Here is a 20,380-nt window from a genome sequence, read left to right as displayed (position 1 = left end):
GCTGCATCATTCCTTGATAGAGGAATCGGGACCACACGGGATACTTCATGGGCTAAGCGGGCTGCATCATCGGCTAATTGATTTCCGGTAATACCGATATGTTCAGGCAGCCATTGATATATAATATCATGCCCTCGTGCAAGAGCCTCATGATGGAAATTTCTTATTTCATGTACAAATTGTTCATGATTCCTCCTACGCATGGCAGACTGCGAACTCTGAAGCGCTGCCTTCGAATCACAGAATATGACCCATTTCCTGGACGCTCTTGAACGAGATATTGTAAAGCAGCCCTCATAGCAGCAAGCTCTGATGTCATAGATGTAGTCATATGCGACAACCTAAATTCGATTGTCATTGCTGTAGCCGGAATTACAACAGCACCTGATGAGCTGCTTCACGGTACGGACCCATCAGTGTATATCTGCGTTCGGTCCAAGTACAACTCATGTAATAATAGCAGTGATGCTTGCTTCAATGCTACTCTGAAGTAATTGCTTTTCTTTCTGATACCCGGAATTTCTAGACGTACTTGCGGCTGGTCGAGGTAGCAGAAAGGACATGCGATTCTCATAGCTGGCGTATATCCTGATGAAGTGCTGTTTAGGTGCTTCGCTATGACATCTGAAAACGTAGCACGTGGTCTTCCGGAGGGGATAAAGACCAAGTGGTGGTCGGGGACACGGCTATCATGTCGAATGTGCGCTCTAGGCAATCCACAACTCTATATGTCCTGACCGGATGGTCTTTGGCAAGCACGATTGTGGCATAAGTAGAAGCGCATCGGGGCAGTCCTAGGCAGATACGCAGCGCCTGACCCTGCAAACTCTCCAATGAATGAGTATTGTATTTGCAAGTGTTAGTCAGTACCGGTAAGCTGTAGCGCAATAGACCCAGAAATAGGGCCCTGTATAGCTGTAGCATGGAGGCCACAGAAAGTCCCCATGCTTTCCCGCACATGAATTTCATTATATGCACAATAGATAGCAGTCTCTTCTTCAAGTTGTTAAGGTGGTAATAGAAGCGATGTGGTCAGGAAGGTCGTTGCAGTCTTTCGCTGTGCGATGAAAAAATAATGACGGGCAAGCGACAGTGCACGCACTGGGGCGAGCAACGGTATTTGAACGGCCAATGAGCAGTGAAATGCGTGAAGGAGGAGAAACGTAAGGTACGCAGTGAAGTGGACTGTTGTAGAACTTCTGATATAATGATACGCTCATGATGCCACAGCGATGAGCCATCAATTCCAATCCAGAGTCTGCTTTTAAAAGATGAAACACTGATGTCGTATGAGAATGATGAATGCATAAACCTTACTGCGTGACTCTGAACGGACTCTATGACGTCGTCGAGGTAGTTCTGATGAGGATTCCTTATGGGCGACGCATATTAGAGCTTAGGCCTGACCATTGTTTTATATGCGAGTAGTTTTAAGGGTTGAGGAGCACTGCGAAGGTTACGTTTGAGAAATCCTAAAATTTTGTTGGCAGATGAAGTGACGTTAGTCACATGGGAGCACCAGTTAAGATCACGTGTAATTGTAATGCCTAGGTACTTGTATGAGTTGACATTGTCGATGGGGGTGTCGTCAATTGTGAAAATAATGTGATTATGATTATGTCTGAAGGCCTCATCTTCATCACTATCATCATCATTATCACCATTATCAACATCATCAGCCTGACTACGTCCACTGCAGGACAAAGGCCTCTCCCATGTTCCGCCAGTTAACCCGGTCCTGTGCTTGCTGCTGCCAATTTATACCCACAAACTTCTTAATCTCGTCTGCCCACCTAACCTTCTGTCTCCCCCTAACCCGCTTGTCTTCTCCGGGAATCCAGTCAGTTACCCTTAATGACCAGCGGTTATCCTGTCTACGCGCTACATGCCCGGCCCATGTCCATTTCCTCTTCTTGATTTCAACTATGATATCCTTAACCACCGCTTGTTCCCTAATCCACTCTGCTTTCTTCTTGTCTCTTAAGGTTACACCAAACATCTTTCTTTCCATTGCTCGCTGTGTCTTCCTCAATTTAAGCTGAACCCTCTTTGTAAGTCTCCAGGTTTCTGCTCCGTAGCTAAACACCGGCAAGATGCCGCTGTTATATACCTTCCTCTTGAGGGATAGTGGTAATCTACTTGTCATAATTTGAGAGTGCTTGCCAAATGTGCTCCACCCCATTTTTATTCTTCTAGTTACGTCAATCTCGCGGTTGGGTTCTGTGGTTATTACCTAGCTGCCCTAAGCAGACATAGCCTTTTACAACTTGAAGTGCACTATTACCTATAATTCTTCTGCATTACTTTTGTTTCCTGCAGATTAATTTTAAGACCCACCTTTCTGCTTTTCTTGTCTAACTCCATAATCATGAGTTGCAATTCGTCCCCTGAGTTACTTAGCAATGCAATGTCATCGGCGAAGTGCAGGTTACTGAGGTACTTTCCATTAACTGTTATCCCTAACTGTTCCCATTCTAGACATCTGAAAACCTCCTGCAAGCACGTGGTAAATAGCATTGCGGAGATTGTGTCCCCCTGCCTTACACCCTTCTTGATTGCTATTCTGTTGCTTTCTTTATCAAGCACTTTGGTAGCAGTTGATCCCCTGTAGATTTCTTCCAAGATGTTCATAACTACTGCATAGACGCCCTGATTCCGCAGTGTCTGCATAACTCCTGATAATTCTACTGAATCAAGCGCCTTCTCGTAATCTATGAAGGCTATGCATAGTGGTTGGTTATATTCTGAGCATTTCTCTATTACCTGATTGTTAGTATGAATGTGGTCGATTGTTGAGTAGCCTGTTGATAGATAGATCGATAAAAGACGCAATTGTCTGCAAACAATCGAATGTTTGATGATATCTAGGTTGGTAGATCGTTTATGTATATTAAGAATAAGAAGGAACCCAAAACTGAACCCTGGAGGACGCCTGACGTAACTGGTAGAAATTAGGAAGCAGTATTGTTAATATTGACAGATTGTGATTGGTTTCTTAGAAATTTCGTTATCCAACCTAGGACGTTAGGGTGGAAGTTTAAGTGAGAAGGTTTCATAATAACCTTTGATGAGGTACTTTATCAAATACTTTCGCAAAGACAAAGAAAGTAAGTTCTTTTACAATGTTATGATCAAGGTTTGAGTAGAGGTCGTGAAGAAATGAGGCTAGTTGGAATTCACATGATAAATTCTTACAGAAGCCATGCTGTGACGGATGGAAAAGGTTATTACTATCAAGAAAATTCATAAACTTTGAAAATATGACGTGTTCTATGATTTTGCATGGTATTCTAGTGATAGATATAGGGCGATAGCTCAATGGCGATTAACGTTTACCTGATTTGTAGACGGGAACAGCCTTGTTCATTTTCCACTCGTCTGGAAGGGTGCCTGATGATAAAGATTGTGAGAACAGCAGAGTTAGGTACATGGAAGATGTGCACTAAGTGTTTTTCAATAACTTTGCAGTGACGTCATCAACACCGGCTGATGAGAATAATTTGTGTTTTTCAAACAGTGCAGACAATCCAACTCGTCAAAAATTTATGTCCGGCAATAAAGGCAGTACAGGAACGGAATAAGCAATGAGAGGCATGGGTGGTTCGATTCTGAAAACAGATGCAAAACCGGAGTTAAACACATTGGCACAGTCTTTGTTAGATAAAACTTCAGTCTTTAGAAATTGTGATACCAGAGGATGAATTGGGGTTAATGACCTGCCAGAATTTTCGGGGGTTGCTGTTGAACATGCGAGGTAGATCCCAATGAAAAAAGAAAAAAACTGAATATTTTTGTTGTTGATTAGCGATCAAGTAAGCGCGTTCAGCTTCGTAATACTTATCCCAGGAGTTCGGGTTTGGCCGAAGTTTAGGTGAGCGAAACAACCGTTTCTTTTAGTTTTCAAGTTTTCATATTGTATTGGTGAACCATGGTTGGTTGCGATTTGGCCGGAGTACGGCTGTTGGTATATACTGCGTAACAAGGTTAGACAACTTGTTTTGGAAGAGCGACCAGTTTTCCTTCATCGAGTGATTTTCAAAGCCCGATACAAATGATTCGTAGAATGCTTGTAATTCGCTATTTACTGCAACATAGTCTCCTTTATCGTACAAGCGAATTGTTTTGCGATCGGTATAATAATTGAGAGGGAAAAAAGAAAAAAAAAACTGCACGAACTATTTTATGATCGCTTATTTCGTGTAGATAGGTAATGGAGAACATGTTGTCGGAAGGGGTGCTTAGTATCCAGTCACGGATATTTGCAGTATTCTGAAACACATGTGTGGGCTCCCTTATCACCTGTGTAAGGTTAAAATTTAGGCGAACGTCAAGGAAATCTTTAAGTCCTCTATTACTGATACCCAAGCTAGAATAATCAATCCAGTCGACTTGTCGGTAGTTAAAGTCCGCAAAAAGCAAGATGCATGCTTTTGGGAATTTTTACGTTAGAAAGACCAGGATATTGTTGAGCTCTCCAGGAAAGTCACCATTACTGTTGGCGGGACGATAGCAAACACCGATTTGTATCAGCTGTGAGTTAGCTCGACAGATAAGCCATCAAATTTCAAGGTTCGTAGTCACGTGGATAGCGGTACACTTAAGCTCTTTCTTTTTGCAGCGATTAGAACACCAACCTCGAGCGCCCTGCCTATCCCTGCGAAAAACATTGTAGTTTGGCAGTTCATCCATAACTTCTTTGTCATCAATTTCATTGGTTAGCGACGTTTCGGTTAAAAAAAGTAAGTCACTTTCAGATGTAGTTACGAGGTCAGCTACCTGTTCATATTTGGAAGCAATGCTTCTAACATTGGTAAAGATAACTGAGATGTAAAAAGATTTTCGAGGGACAGGCACAGTACATCGGGACACCTGGTGGTGACTGCGCGTTACGTATATTTTTTTAACCAATTGAGATGTTTCGTCAAACATGTAGCGCATTGAGCCAATCGATAATGTTTTGTAGTGAGGAGAAAAAGGGACAGACTTGCTTCTCGCAAAAGTGATTAGGTCTCTGCGTGCGTTCTGGCCATTTTCAGAAACATTTTCACCCACACTCTAAGGAGTATAATTAAACATAGGACAATTCGACAATATGGCTTCCCTGGTTTAAAAAAAAAAGAAAGTTTAACTAAAATAGGCCGGTTGCGATCCGGACAGTATCAGCCAAGGCAATGTGCTCGCTCAATTTCTTTTGGCTCTAAGAAAAAGTTCAGTTGTTCAGAGCATATTCGAATAACTAGTTCTTCTGATTGTGCAATTGATTCAGATTTGTTTGTGTCATTAATGCCATAAATATCAAATTAATACCCCGAGAGTGGTTCTCCGCTTCACCAAGACGGCTTTCAAGATTACAAACTTGACGAGCTGTTTCAGCTGTGTCGGTTTGCACTGTTCCGAGCTGCTGCCTCAAGGGCTCAATTTGCTGGCAATTGGTTTCCACATTCGATAGGCGTTTATTGAGTTTGGACAAGCTGGTATTGGTTGCTTGTAGCTGACTTTTAAGCTCTTGCACTTCCGAGATAAGATAAGACCTGCAGAGTCTTGCTATTTCAGAACCATTCTTGTTATTTCATGTGTTTGAACTGAATTTCCTGGTACATGACTAAAACATGTTGGTGCTTCTTGTAAGCGTACTAGCACATGGTTACACTCGTCGGTGTTTGGATTGAATACGCTGCTGTTAGCAAAGAGTGATTCGCAGATTGATTAAGCAGTTTCATGCTGATATAATTACTGAAATTCTTGAATTATAAGAGCTATATATACACCTTTACTTTTTTCTGTCCTTTACGTGCGCGACAAGAAATTGATTGATTTGTGGGGTTTCACGTCCCAAAACTACCATATGATTATGAGAGACGCCGTAGTGGAGGGCTCCGGAAATTTCGACCACCTGGGGTTCTTTAACGTGCACCCAAATCTGAGCACACGGGCCTACAACATTTCCGCCTCCATCGGAAATGCAGCCACCGCAGCCGGGATTCAAACCTACGACCTGCGGGTCAGCAGCCGAGTACCTTAGCCACTAGACAACCGCGGCGGGGCGGCGCGACAAGAAAACGTACTGAAGATTTGCTACCGAGAAGCCCACATCGCATCTGTTTTGAGCGACTAGAGTTACTGAAAACGCTGGTGTACTGAAGGCTGCTGCTGATAGATGCTGGTAATCTTATCTGTACGCTTGCTTTAGCGCATACAAAATTTAAACGTGAACCTATATATTGTGCGTATAACGCGTCTTTAGCGAAGTTGAAATTTTTATAATGGCGTCATCTGTTGTCTATAATACGCAAACGCTATCTGTGTTTTTAAGGTCGCATTTGTGCCTCGCAGCTAACGCAGATGCTGGGAGTGGTGGGTGGTTACATGGGCTTCTGGATGGAGTTGTCCACACTCAAGGTTCTCTGGCGACTTATAATGGTACTTCAGGTAAGCTCTGCATTCCTCACAGCTTGACGTGCGCCCACGATACAAAGAGAGGAGTCAAACGACCGACATGGTTGGCAACAAGTGTGGAGGAAATGGCAGCCGAATTAGCAGCTGTCGTCGTTCATCTACGCCTTTTTTTTGCGCGCAGCGGCACTTTCTTTAAATAAATGACCTGCAAATATTTTAGTTTTTGCACACGATTCCGAAATTTGTGCACAGGGGTTGTGCCAAGCCGATGCTTTGAAAACCGGACTCGTTATCCTCAGGGCTAGAACAGAATCTTTTGAAACAGTGACTGCTGATAACAAAAGAACCTGATTAATCCACTGAAGTCCACTGTTTCATTTGCCCTAAACTAAACTCAATGCCTCGAAAAGAGCAGCAAGCGAGTAAAGGTTCACAGATCTTGAATAGCTGCTTTTTAATACGCCATGATGATGTTTCAGGGATTTCTGCACAGTACATGCTGTATAACTAATATTATAAAAGTGACTTTAACGTCCAATGCCATTCTGTTTCTTAACGTGAACTTTCCAGGAACATAAAGATGGTCAGTGTTTCTTTGTTTACAGCAAAAGTGTGTTGTGCCAGCGTTCACTAAAGCTTTAGTGACGTATTTACATCACGAATATTACGTTCTTAAAATGTGGCGCTACCAATTTCGACAAGAACACATCATACAAACCAAGTTTCTCCGCCAGGAATCGAACCTCTGGTTATGTGCTCGCGACAGGATGCACCCGAGGCTCTACCTACTAAACTATCACAGCATTTGTCGGCACTTCACAAACGCGCATTGTATCTTTCACACATTTTCTCTTGCATAGTAACCTCTGTATTTATAGAGATAACCATGCGATAAAGCATTTGTTTTATTATGAATGATGCTGAAATAAAAAATCTGAATCTAAAGAATCTGTATGTGGTGTGTGGGCGCCATCTGTTGCTGATGAAGAGAAGTAATATGGCCCTTGATCTTAGTGCTGATATAAAAGAAGTCGTTCACGACGCAGTTAAAGCGTTGAGCCCGAGATTGCACGATAATAACTGCGTCCAGGGTGACTTCCCGTGCAAGCGCGGGGAAACTTTTTTGGGGCTATTGAGATGCTTCAACAGTGACCTACAAGACTGCACGCTGGCACAGAATTTCATTGGTTAAAGCGTCTCGATAGCAGTAAAAAGACTCTCCACGCTTGCACGGAGAGTCGCCCTTTATGCAGCTATGTTGTTTGCCTTTTGCTGGGTGTTACCTTGTGACGTTGGAATGGTGCAGCTTCCACATGCACAAGAGTGTTCTGCCGAAGACTGCTTCGAGTGTGATTGCACCAACTAATAAATTTGCTGCAATAAATGGTGCGGAAAGGCAACGAAGCCGACGGAAGGATGTCAAACCTTGGTCGAGTGAGTCAGAGGTCAGCAGGATGTGATAAACGCTTGCGCGCGTTAGCGGCTCACGCGATGAACCTTTGTCTCCCGCCTTCTTGACGCGCAGTGAGGTGCAGTATGTGTGAGCAAAGGCGCAGGATCCCTATCATTCGGGATTGCAGATCGTGTAGTTTCTTCTCAAGTCGACGACGCTTTGAGAAAAAAAAAACACAGCATTGCCAGAAAGGTGGAGCATGGAACGCGACAACAGTGAATTGAAAGGTCACGCGCAGAATCGAAAGCAGATGGAAACGTGCCCCGCGTTGCTCACGCACAAAACGTACTCTCAGGTACGGGTGCACGCGAATAAGCGTCTAATTTGCTACTTATCTGTGTCTAAAAAGCGCGCGCTTTTCGCAAACGAAGACGCTTTCATGACGCAGAGGTCTCACGTTCAATTCCTTGCACCAAAGTGTTTTTTCTGGATTTTTTCTTTCTTGCTTTTTTCTATATATAGATCCGTATACATATACGGTGTATGACGTCGACGCCGATGCCGGCAACAAAGCCCAGCCGAAAGTGTCCATATATTTGCTATCGCAATAAAGGTGAAGGAGTATAATCGAGTGCCATTGCTTATTACGTGCTTGTTGATATCATCTTTGCGTGTGATTCACGACACGCTGTGTCGAAGTAACAGTTAAAACTTCAGGTAACACAACGGTTAAATCATGGTCATGGGCGTCAGTCATCGCCATGAAGCTGTGTCCACTAGGTGTCGACATGGGTGCATCCAGCTCGAACGCTCCTTTAGCTGCTAGACACCAACAGACACTAAGCAAACACCCATAATTACTACACAATAACCGCTACTTCTGTGAGTGGATCCCATCTACCCATGTTGCGGTGTTTCCATTCCGGTTTCTGAATAATTCTGGAATCATTTCACATTCTCGCACCCCCGGAATGTAATGGGGACACTCAGAAAGTTGTATTAAAAATTCAGTTTCACTTTATTATTCAATGAAAATACAAAATTTTATGTTAAGTAGAATGCAGACAAGCGTCTCAAAGTCGAGATACTGCAGCTGGACCCTCAGTTAGCAATAACAAAACAAAAGTGAATTAGGCAGCGCGTCAATATAACGCAGCGCAAATGAAAAGTATACACTGAACAATTTAGAAAACAAGGAAAAAACAAAACACCAACAATGCTTTATAGGTGCACAAAGGTTATATATATATATATATATATATATATATATATATATATGCGACGGAAGGGCGAAGGTGATCGGCGTCGGCTTGAACGGTAAGTGTTCCGCGTCTCAGTCGACGCGGGCGGAGATGGAGACCGCTGCTGTCCAGATGAATAACGCCGAGCGTAAGAATCCCCTCTGGAAAAGTCCCGTTCGCGCATGTCGTACCCGCGACGCTCGTCCTGCTGGCGCTTGCGGCAGAAGCGCGATATATGGCCACGATATCCACAGTAAAAGCATGTTGGGCGAGACGGGCACCAAGGCGGGTAGTAGAGGTCGTTCGGCACACCGGGAGATAGCGCACTCAAGTGGACTGACGGAGGGTCGGGTGGGATTGGCCGGAAGTGGACCGGTGGTGCAGCAGCAACCGGCGTGAATGATGGCAGCGGTGAAGTAGAGTTTACGTTGCGAGGAGGCGCGGCCGCAACTTGCGCGTACGTTGGAGGGCTAGACGGAGGTGGCTGGACGTAGGCTGGACCGGTGAATGATGTTAGTTCCTCCCTTACGATGTCACGGAGGGCCATGCTTGAAGGCTCTGTCACAGATCGAGAAGGTTGTGAGATGCCCATTGATTGAAGTTCTTCTCGTATGATCTCCCGTATCATGTCACGCAGGTCCCGGTCTGCGGTACGGTGTTCACTATTGCCCGACTGAAGGCGAACAGAATCAAATTCGTCGAGACGCTGACACGTAGAGACGACGTCCGTGACAGTAGAAGGATTCTGGGCAACAAGGGCATTGTAGGCAATGCTTCCGATGCCCTTCAGGATGTGGCGCAGTTTGTCCGACTCGGACATCGAAGAATTGACGCGCCGGCAAAGTGCAAGGACATCCTCGATATAAGATGTGTATGACTCGCCGGGATGTTGTTGGCGAGTATCTATAGGGCCCTCCTCGCTAGAGCGGATCGAACGGCTGGCGTGCCGAATACTTGGCGAAGCTGCTGCTTGAAGGCAGGCCAGTCGGTGAGGTCGATCTCATGGTTCAAGAACCATGTCTTGGCAACGCCCGTGAGATAAAGCGATACTCGGCGGAGCTTGTTAGAGTCGTCCCAGTGATTAGTTGCGCTTACCCGCTCGTAGTTATCGAGCCAGTCCTCCACATCTTCGCCGCGGAGACCAGCGAAGATCGGAGGGTCCCGCTGGTGGTTTACGATGTAAAGAGGAGGGGCTTGCGGCGCAGTGACGGCTTGCGGCGCAGAGACGGGAGCCGAAAGGGCATCCACCCACTCACTCTGAGACATGTTGGCAGACTGAGGGTCCAAGCGGCGGCCTGAACGGAGCTCCAGCGAGTAGGCGTTGTAAGTAGAGCTACCGGGAACGTCAATCCACCTCCACCACGTATGACGACTCGGTTGTAGCGAGGTTTATTGGCCGTGAACTCGGGAACGAACAAGCGCAACGGACCCGACAAAGAAGCGCTCGTGCCAAGCAGATGATGATTGTCAGCCAGAACATATGATGATGATTGACTGCTGTTCAGATGAGGATGAAGCGCATAATAGATGCCTACAATATATATATATATATATATATATGCCGCGGTGGCTAAGGTGCTCGGCTGCTGACCCGAAGGTCGTGGGATCGGATCCTGGCGGCGGCGGCTGAATTACCGTTGGAGGCCAAAATATTTTAGGCCCATGCACTCAGATTTGGGTGCACGTTAAAGAACCCCAGGTGGTCGAAATTTCCGGAGCCCTCCACTACGGCGTCTCTCATAATCTTATGGTGGTTTTTTGACGTGAAACCCCACATATCAGTCAATATATATATATATATATATATATATATATATATATATATATATATATATATATATATATATATATATAGTTTGCAGGCGGTAGAACATATACCTAAATTACAAAGATGTAGGCGTTATGCGCATACATATTTACCTAGAAAATAGTTACGGTTGACAAGCTAATCATACAGTATGAAAAGTGTTAGTTCATGTTTTTGTGTGTGCATTGATGTTCATAATTTTACCTTGTTGAGCAAATTGTTACATGCTTTATGCACCGCGAAATTTATGTCATTTTGTCGTAGTTGGTGTTACACTTAGGTAAAAGGAAGTTGTGATTGTGGGCAAAGTAGTGCTATGAGTGTTTGTGAGTAATTGAGGGTCAATTTAAATGTTGCTTGTAAAGTTATTTATTTATTACTATGAACTAAAAATCACTAAAAATTAAGCAAGCCAGGCACAGTAAGAATCGAGTTACCCTAAATTGGCGGGACAGCATTAGAATAAAAATATTTTTTGTAATAAGGCGAATGAACTTATTCTGGATGTGCTTGATGAATGAAAGATGACTGTTATATGACTTTTCCCAGGAAGTAATGCCATAGGGGATGTGAACATGTATAGAGGCAAGTTTTAGAAACAATAACGCGTCTAATGAATAAAAAAATAATGACCTTTAGTGAGTTGTCTTCTACCCAATGCTGCTTTTTGTTGAACGAAACTATTGCGGTGAATGAATTACAAATAAGTGGCTATTGTTATGCCTAAAACACACACAGTTCCATGAAGGCATGAAATGGTAGTCAATGAACACTTTAGTATGAATGAGATGACTTTTTTATAGGTTTTCAAAATAATTAGGTGATATTTAGGAGGTTTAAAATCAGGTTGTTTAGGCGAAAGCATTTACTAACATTGGTCAGTTTGATGCTTAGCTTAGTGATGAAAGTTGATAATGATTTATCCGGCATGGAAATAGTCGTACCCTGAGCGTGATATTGAGTTTAAAATCAGTAAGGGAGTTAGGTATGTCACTAATGTAAAAACGAAATCCCCAAGCGGGGAAGCTTGTGGTTACCCTCGACAAATTATTTTTTTTATTTTAATGAATACCCTCTATGCAGACTCATTCTTCGCAATGAAGTAGGTAATCTTATAAAGGTTAAGGATGAACCAGTGATATCCAAGAACTTTTACGTAAGATGGCATGACTAATGGTGCTGAATGCTTTCATGAAATCAAGAAGTACAGACTCGGGGAAAATTCTTATATCTATGGAAGACCTTAAGAAATCATTCAATGAAAGTACTGCGAAATTCGTGGAAGTAACTGCATGGAATGCGAATTGATAAGGCTTTACCAACCTAAATTCGTTGAGGTTCTTATTAATGTGTTTCAAAAACAACTTTTTCACTACCTTTGTTGATCGATGCCAAAAAAAAAAATAGGGCGAGAGTTATAGAGACCAGTCGTATCGCGTTTTTTGTGTACTGGAAATAACTTAGCCTCTCTTTTAATGAGCTATGAAACGTGCCACATACCAAATTGACATTCGTTATACTACTTCGTAGTTCTCAGATATTTGGTGCAGCAAGCTTAGGTGATACGCTATGTTGTCGAGCTTCACGTTATAATTTCTTTAATTTAGGATAGTTAAAAATAACTACATTGGCGATAACAGGAAAAAGAAAAATACTAATAATTGTTACAACGGCAGAAGACCTAAATGAATTACGTCTTCTGCCGAAAATTAATAGATTAATTTAATCTTCATTTTGTAAAAGAGGATGGCTCTCGGCCACAGTTTAGGAATAGGTGGGAATGAAGAGGTTGTTGCTGTACAACGCAAGCATACTAAACTAAGATCCGTTCGTGTTAATCCCTTGTAAGTGGAGGTGAATTAGAGTCGTGGTCGTGCGAGATGGTCTATCTCTTCTGTACCACTCGAACAGACCACTTAGCCGCCGTGGTAGTGCCGGGGGAGAAGTCAAGGTTCAATGATCCCCGGAATTTTTTAATTTGGCATGAGCATGTGGCCCTTGCACCTTATATATTATATATATATATATATATTGTCGCGAGAGTAAACGATAGGCAGGAACTCGAAGAAAAGGACTGTTTACTCAGCCACAGCTGCCATTGACTTCTTCGCTCTCGTCTTCTGCTACCAACACAGCGCGTGGCAATATATATATAGTGGGAGTAATATTTCAATGGGCCAGTTAGTCTTCGTGAAGGTATGGGATATGGCACAATGGGAGCGTTGTCAACAAGGATAAATATATTTATTTCTTAACAGTTTCGGGAGGGATCCTCCCTTCATCAGGGGATGAGTTATATTATTTCCCTTTGACGACGCTCCCGTTGTGCCATATCCCATATATATATATATATATATGTATGTGTGTGTGTGTGTGTGTGTGTGTGCACATGCGACCAAACACACACGAACATAAATAAAGTATGGTTAAAGCACCCCGAAGAAAAAAATTTCCAGCTACACCTCTGCCCATCAAACAGGCATAGTTCGGAAGTGCTTTTTGTGCTCCATCATTTTAATGTGGCACAATGCCTAAGCTTCTTATGTCATCGCGTGACAGGTGTTCTATGAGGGTTCTTGCTCGCAAAAAGCTAAGAAAATACAAATAAGGGGGCGAAAATCAGCGCTGCGTAATTCAATCTACTTGTCGAGTACATGTTAGGGCCATATTCGGGCCATATTCAGGCCATATTCGGGCAGTATTCGGGCCGTATTCGGGCCGTATTCGGGCCGTAGTCAAGCTTGTTCAGAAATATCTCTTCCTGACGAGTAAGTCCGCCCTTGTTGCTTGACAGAGGTGCTGGTGTCGCTTTCATTAACCTTCATTTATGGTCAATTTTAATTTACTTCATGTATAATGCCTTAATTTTGTGCTAGGAGAGCCTTTGCGCAAAAGTTTAGCATTTTTCTTCGGCGCATTGCTTGTCAAACTACAAACAATAGCCAGTCAGAGCCTCAAATTTAACAATAAAGCTGTATTTTTACCCAATTGCAAGAACTAGCGTCCCTAGCAGTATGCCAGTACATTTTTTGACACCGGTACACGCTGAAAGCCCTGGTACACGCTGTATTTGCTGGAAGTTTACTTCGTGCACTGGGAAGAAGCTGGGTTGCACTGGTTTGGATGCTGGCTTTACCGGTATATTACGCTGAGGCGCACTGGGAAGCGCTGGAAGCGCTGAAATTTTCACGGGAATGCGCTGGTGCATACTGGAGCACGTGCTGTTCCTACCAGCACCGCGTGCACGTTTCTGTAGCCTGTGCAGTGGTATGTTTTGGTATTATGTAATATAAAATGCTTCATCGATGGCACGCATACATACTACCCTAACAGAAACAGAGCATGCCTGACTACTTCACATATCACACATTGTGATAATGGCCTGTGATATGCGAAATCACTGTCACTTTTAATGTTTTCGTTCAAAATGAGGAGAAAAAATGCCTTGCTACCTTGAAGCAGCCAAGGCTGAAGTTTTTGCTCACTCAAACTTTTCATTTTCCAAATTCTTCCTTTGTCAGAAACAGCGTTAATTTTTGCGGTTCACGTGCGCTGCAGCAAATTATGCACGTTTTTGCATGCACTCCACGTATTGCATGTACCAATTTCGCATCAGAGATGTATTGTTGTAACAATTACGCATCGCAGTGTGCATATTGCAGGACCTAGTCGCCACTACTAACAGAAACAGCAAATCGTTTACGTCGCAAAGTTGACAAGGCGTAAATAAGCCCTCTCGACGCTTCGCAAACCTCCTGAGCGTAGACTGGAAAAACAGCTTTCGTTAAAACGTGCCGCAACAGAAACGCATGTCTGGTAATGCTTGTCCTGCTACTTACTTCAGGTAGCACAGTTGGCACATAGTAGCACAGAGTGGAACTCAGTGGCAAGATATATACGTGGGTTCAGAGCTACCTAAAGAATAGATCATTTCACGTGCAGACAAAGAATGGCCCGACACCCGAGTATTACTGCAGCCGAAGAGTCTTGCAAGACGGAGTGCTAAGCCCGACGCTGTTCAACCTAACACTCATTGGACTAGTTGGCAAGCAACCAAGCTGTGTACGACTTTCCATTTATGCTGATGACATCTTTGTGTGGACACCAGGTGTGACTCGACTTCAACTTCGCGCGCGACTTCAGAAGGCAGCATCAGTGACATCGCACCACCTACGAAAACAAGGGCTCGAAATCGCAAGTGGGAAATGTGCTGTCGTGGCTTTCACCAGAAAATTAATGTCCGCTTACGGCATATCAATTAACAGGCAGTTGGTGTCGTGCAGCCGGAGTGACAGGTTCTTGAAAGTCGTACTCGACCAAAACCTGTATTGGACAACCTACGTAAACTACATGAAAAAGCGGCTGACCGCCATTTGTCACATATTCAGGTTTCTTGCCTGGAAAAGTTGGGGAATGTCGGTCGAGTCTATGCTACAGCTGTACAAGGTATTATTTATTGGATTCCTGTGGTATAGCCCACCTGCTATATCTAACACGTCCAAAACGAACCGGTGCACAATCCAAAATATTCAAGCCCAGGCGCTTAGGATATGCCTTGGTTTACCCTGCTGCGCATCGACAGCTGAAAAAATGGCCATTGCACAGTACTATTCGATCATGACGCAGATCAGCATTGAAACGATGCGTACGTACCTCAGGCAACATGCTAGGAATCCTTCCAACCACTTGGTAACCGTCGCTACTGAGAGGCCCCCACACAAAATTTAGTGCAACTGTCTGTGCACATCGTGCGTCGTTTACGTCAGGTTTTACGCTTGATTAGAAACTGGTGTATTCTCCGTGATGCCTGACACTTGCGCAAGTACGTGTTTCAATTCCAGGAATACAGAAAAAACCAAATTTGCCTTCATCAGCCCTAAAACAATTGAGCTTGAACCTTCTGCAAAAATGTACAATAACCACGTTCATAAATACACTGATGATTCAACCACAGCGTCTGGTTCTGGCGGTGCAGTGGTGATTCCAGCTAGAGGAATCACTCTGCGAATCAAGCTGTCACTACGTCTACGGTGGCAGAACTTGCGGCTTTGCGTGGCACCCTAGAGTACATCAAATCCCAGAGACCGAGTAAATGGGCTGTGTTTTCCGACTCGAAACCGGCCCTACAGAGCATGCAGTCAGTATTTCGACGAGGTTGCCATGAACAGCTAACTTACGAAGTTGACAAGCTTCTTCGCCACGTCACAGAAACAGGCCACGAGGTCAAGTTTCAGTGGCTTCCTAGCCATTCTGGGATCAGTGGCAATGATTCCACAGAAAACGCGTCTCACACATCGCACAAAGAAGGGCACATCCTTTCGATTCTTTTGTCAAGGACTGACGCTGCCAAGCAACTTCGTCACCTGGCACGTAGTCTGTGTCTGCAGGAGTGGAACACCCCAAGCATAGGACATACGAGACTCTACCAAATAAACCCTCGACTAGAACTTCGACCTCCATCCGGACTTCGTCGACGTGAAGCTTCACTTCTTTGTCGCCTTTGGCTCAGGGTTGCCTACACAAAAGCATATAGAACCCTAATCGGATTGACCGACAATGCGGATTGAGACGTCTGCTGCACCAAAGAAGACATCGACCATCTGATATGCCATTGCCCTCGATTTGCCTCTGAAAGACAGAAGCTTTCGGACGCATTGCGACAATCGGACAATCGGCCACTCTCTATGCAGATGCTAGCAGAACACTGTCCTCGCTTTACATCGGCTCAAAAAGCAGTCAAAACTGTCTTGTGCTTTTTGAGGACTACAGGCCTACATGACCACCTTTGACTTTTGTGTAGGGCCACCGCTGCATACGCGCCAGCCGAATGACTGACAATCCTCTTTTTTTTCTCTTTCTCTTCTCTTTCTTCTTTCTCTCTCATCTTTATGCCCCCCTTCCCACTTCCCCAGCGTAGGGTAGCAAACCGGGCATGTGCCTGGTTAACCTCCCTGCCTTCTCTCTTGTTGTTCATCTCCCCCCCCCCCCCACAGTTGGCATCAATTTTATGCGATAGAGAACTCTATGGCCACATTGTCTTGTAATTTGACTCTGCTGCGTTCAGTAAATAATTTGAAAGCCCATAGATCAAGGCACCAACTTATACTTGCATGCTAAGGACACCCTTATTGTGTTCACGAATAGAGAACTGGCCAGGCATCTATACTCAGGCAAATGGCTCAAATTTCTATATACCTGTGCCAAACATAGACACTAGAGATTGAAGTACTCAAATGGCTGAAGATTCTATATCTAACCTTCTTTTTTTTCGCGGGATTGATTGTACACTGTATTAGAGTTTAGTTTCTGCATTGTTGGGAGGTCTTTCACTGCCTCGTAGTACCCCTTCATTTGTCTTGCCTTCCGCTTTCATTTTTTTCCTATATTTAACATGTATGGCTTTAAAATATATATGTTAGTGGAAAGCATGGTCTGAGCTATTGTGCAAATGATTGCTTGCATTGTGATTGCCTCTGTGTTTTGGCATGGCCATCCGCGATGAACCATAAAAGGCATTTGTTGGTCGTGACTGCTCTGCAGGCCTTCTGATCCCACCGAAAACTAGCATTAGGCACGACCTGTGCTTCATCAGATGTGTGTGAATTATGAGTGAGCAATGAATTGTGAAAATTCACTAATTGTCAATACGGGCTTTTGTCGCTGATTAGCCCTGTATGTTTCATTTATCTCAAAAAATGTTGCCTTGAGTTTTCTTATGGCTGCAAAGGCTGTGATTGATGTTCAATCACTTCCTTGAGAGACTGAAGGGCACCAGGACACCTTGGTTTCTGTATATCTGTGCTTACCTTCTTCCACAAATGTTGTTTTGAGGTTCAGCGTTATATGTTTTCTTGGTTGTGCAGGAACTGTTTGGTTGTGTTTTGTTCAAACGTTCTGTTTTGTTTAAAAAGTACACTCACAGAACCTGCCTATTCAGAGGTCATTGCTGCATGTTGCTCGTGCTTCGCTATGTTAATGGTGGCGAATTGTCTGCCTTTTCTTTGGTATGCTGCCATTCTTCCTGAACGCTTCTGGTCTACCTGTAAACTTGTCATGTATGACTTACTCTTGCGACTGTCTTCATGGTTGGGTGCTCCAATTTCAGCAGTTTCATTTCTACCTTTTGATTGCTCATCCCGGAAATTGCGTGGCTGGGGATTATCTTCCCACGCAGCCCTTAGTTGTACCAGTCTCGTTTTTGCCTTGAGGTCCATAGAAAATTTAGCAAAGGCTTCCTCCGGCTTTTTTGTGCACATTATAATACTTATTTTGCGTATGTTTATTTCTTTGTGATCTATTGGACTACCTTTTCAGGCTTCAGAACTATCTGTATTGGCATACTCAATTCCACGTTGTACACATTGACGATGCCTGATTGTATTAGTCACATCGGTGTAACCCTTATGCTATATTGACTTGTTCTTTTGAGCATTTGCGTTGTGTATTTTCGGAATTTGACCAAGAAGCAGCGTAGGGTAAAGGACATTATAGTTGAAATTAGGAAAAAAAAAAACGCTAGGCCTGCGCGGAAGGGGTAGCAGAGTCCCAGCGAAAGCTAAAAGAGCGGCCTTTCGGAGCCTCCTCTAAACACTGATTAGGTAACTGCTGCATGCACGCTCGCTTGATACCCCGTACGGCATTAGTAATAAAAACTATTTGGGTTGTAGGCTGGCGTTCACTATGCTACTTTTAAGAAGCTAGGTATGCGCTAAAAACTCCCAAGGAATTTCGTGCCAAATGTTCATGCAGGGGCTGACGTCAATTAGCAATCATATCAGAAGTGGGTATCCGCCACACCTAATAGGTGAACAAGAAGTTTTTGTAACATGTTAACAAATGCGCCTCTAAACTCCAATTTGCATATTTGTTATATGGTATTATTAGGCAAATTCAAAACATCAATTTTAAACGTGTTTAAATTTGCTGCAATTTCAATTCGAGATATATATTATTCTGTCTGGCCCAAATGACAAAGGAATTATTGCACTCTTTCTCTATTTACGTGTGCTTATCCTCCTTCTGTTAGGATTAGGTATCATTCGAAAGGCCTTAAATTTCATATCCTCAATTCTTGGCCAATCCCCCTGAGTGGGCAAGAGCCATAGCCGAGGCATCATCATCATCATCATCATTATCATCATCATGGAGCATCGGGCGACCCACTCGTTACGCCATTCGCAATGTGCGAGGACTGGTTGTTTTGCATTTTAATATGCTTTGTAACTCGCAACAACACGATTGCTTTCCCGACATAAAGCATGCATAATGCAACTTTGCCAACAGGTCACAAGCCCCGACGTGGCTCAGTGGTAGAATACTGGGCTGGCACCCAGCCGACCTGGTTCGAGCCCCACTGAGTCGTAGGTACAAGGCTTTTTTCTCTAATTTCATGCAATGTGGTTACGGACACCGGCGGTAGCGGAAGCGGCGGCGGACAACAACGGCGGTGCGTGACCCGAGTTGTGATCTCATGACAGCTTTCGCTTTAATGAATTCTCATGGACTGGGCACGTAGGGCGTAGGCAGAATAACCACTTGTCATTAGGAGCAACTGACTGGATTCCCGGAGAAGGCAAGCGGATGAGGGAGAAAAAGTCATGTGAGCTGGTGAGATTGGAAGTTTGCGGGTATAAAGTGGCAGTAACAAGCTTGAATCGACTTGACAAGCGGAGCATGGGAGAGGCCCTTACCCTGCAGCGGACCTAGTCAGGCTCATGGTGATGATGATGATGATGATGATGAAGCGCTGTTTCAAGGGCTTTCAGTTGCCTTGAAAGTAATCTGTGTGGCACATTTGTGATGGCGTAATCACCATGATGCTCATAATTTTACCACTTGGGTAACGTTGTTCCAACACTTCTCTTGCTCATGGTCATAGAATTCGTTTATTTCACCTCATCTTCAACACTGGTTGGAGACTCCTTTTGCTTCTTTGTCTACCATTATAACTCCAGACATCTTTGGTCTTGTACTTATTATTCAAAAGTACGAAAATTGATTTGAGTAGCAAAACTAGCTGCAACTAAACGTCAGGGTGATGGCCAGCCCCAGTGAGGATGCTAAATATAAAAGCAAAACAAAACATATCGCAGCATGCGAGTGCTAATCAAGCCACCACACATTAACACTAAAATGAACAGGCATCTGCAGTCTTCATGTCTGCATGCATAATGTTGAGAAAAGCATACAGCAGGCTTGATAGTTCAAAAATTGGGTGTTTTAGCCCTTTTATACGGTCCTAAAATGCTTGCTCTTGTACAACCCTTTTTCAATTGTTCAAGTCTGCACGAATAATGTTAAGAGAAACATACAAAAAGTTTTATTGTCTGAAATTGGGTGTTTGAGTCTCTTTACCATGGTCCTAAAATGATTGCTCCTGCGCAACCCTTTTTCACATGTGAATTGACTGTGTTTTGTGCACTAATTTACATATGTAGGAGGGTAATAAAAGCTTCAGCAGTATAAAGAAATCCGATTGAAGTTTGAGAAACACATATGCTTAACTCTTGCCTGTATTGTTCGTAGTTCAGCTATTGCTTACTC

General features: G+C 43.7%; 1 protein-coding gene across 4 annotated transcripts in view; it reads left to right on the top strand.

The window, feature by feature from the left end:
* The window catches only part of LOC119159444 (uncharacterized), a 633,480-nt gene that overhangs the window by 348,436 nt on the left and 264,664 nt on the right, over window positions 1-20,380 (top strand). For 3 of the 4 annotated variants that reach the window (XR_012894521.1, XM_075890908.1, XM_075890910.1), the window contains one exon: window positions 6,334-6,429. The exons of the other annotated variant lie outside the window; for it this stretch is intronic. Coding sequence is in view for 2 of the 3 variants with exons in the window: in XM_075890908.1 (XP_075747023.1) it covers window positions 6,334-6,429 (96 nt within the window). In the remaining variant the exon portion in view is untranslated. The remainder of the gene's footprint in view (window positions 1-6,333; window positions 6,430-20,380) is intronic. 4 annotated transcript variants of the gene reach the window in all.

This window comes from Rhipicephalus microplus, chromosome 3 (assembly GCF_043290135.1).
Source record: "Rhipicephalus microplus isolate Deutch F79 chromosome 3, USDA_Rmic, whole genome shotgun sequence".
NCBI classification, from domain to species: domain Eukaryota; kingdom Metazoa; phylum Arthropoda; class Arachnida; order Ixodida; family Ixodidae; genus Rhipicephalus; species Rhipicephalus microplus.
The sequence above is the reverse complement of the archived record's forward strand: the minus strand, read 5'-3'. Positions and strand labels throughout refer to the sequence as shown.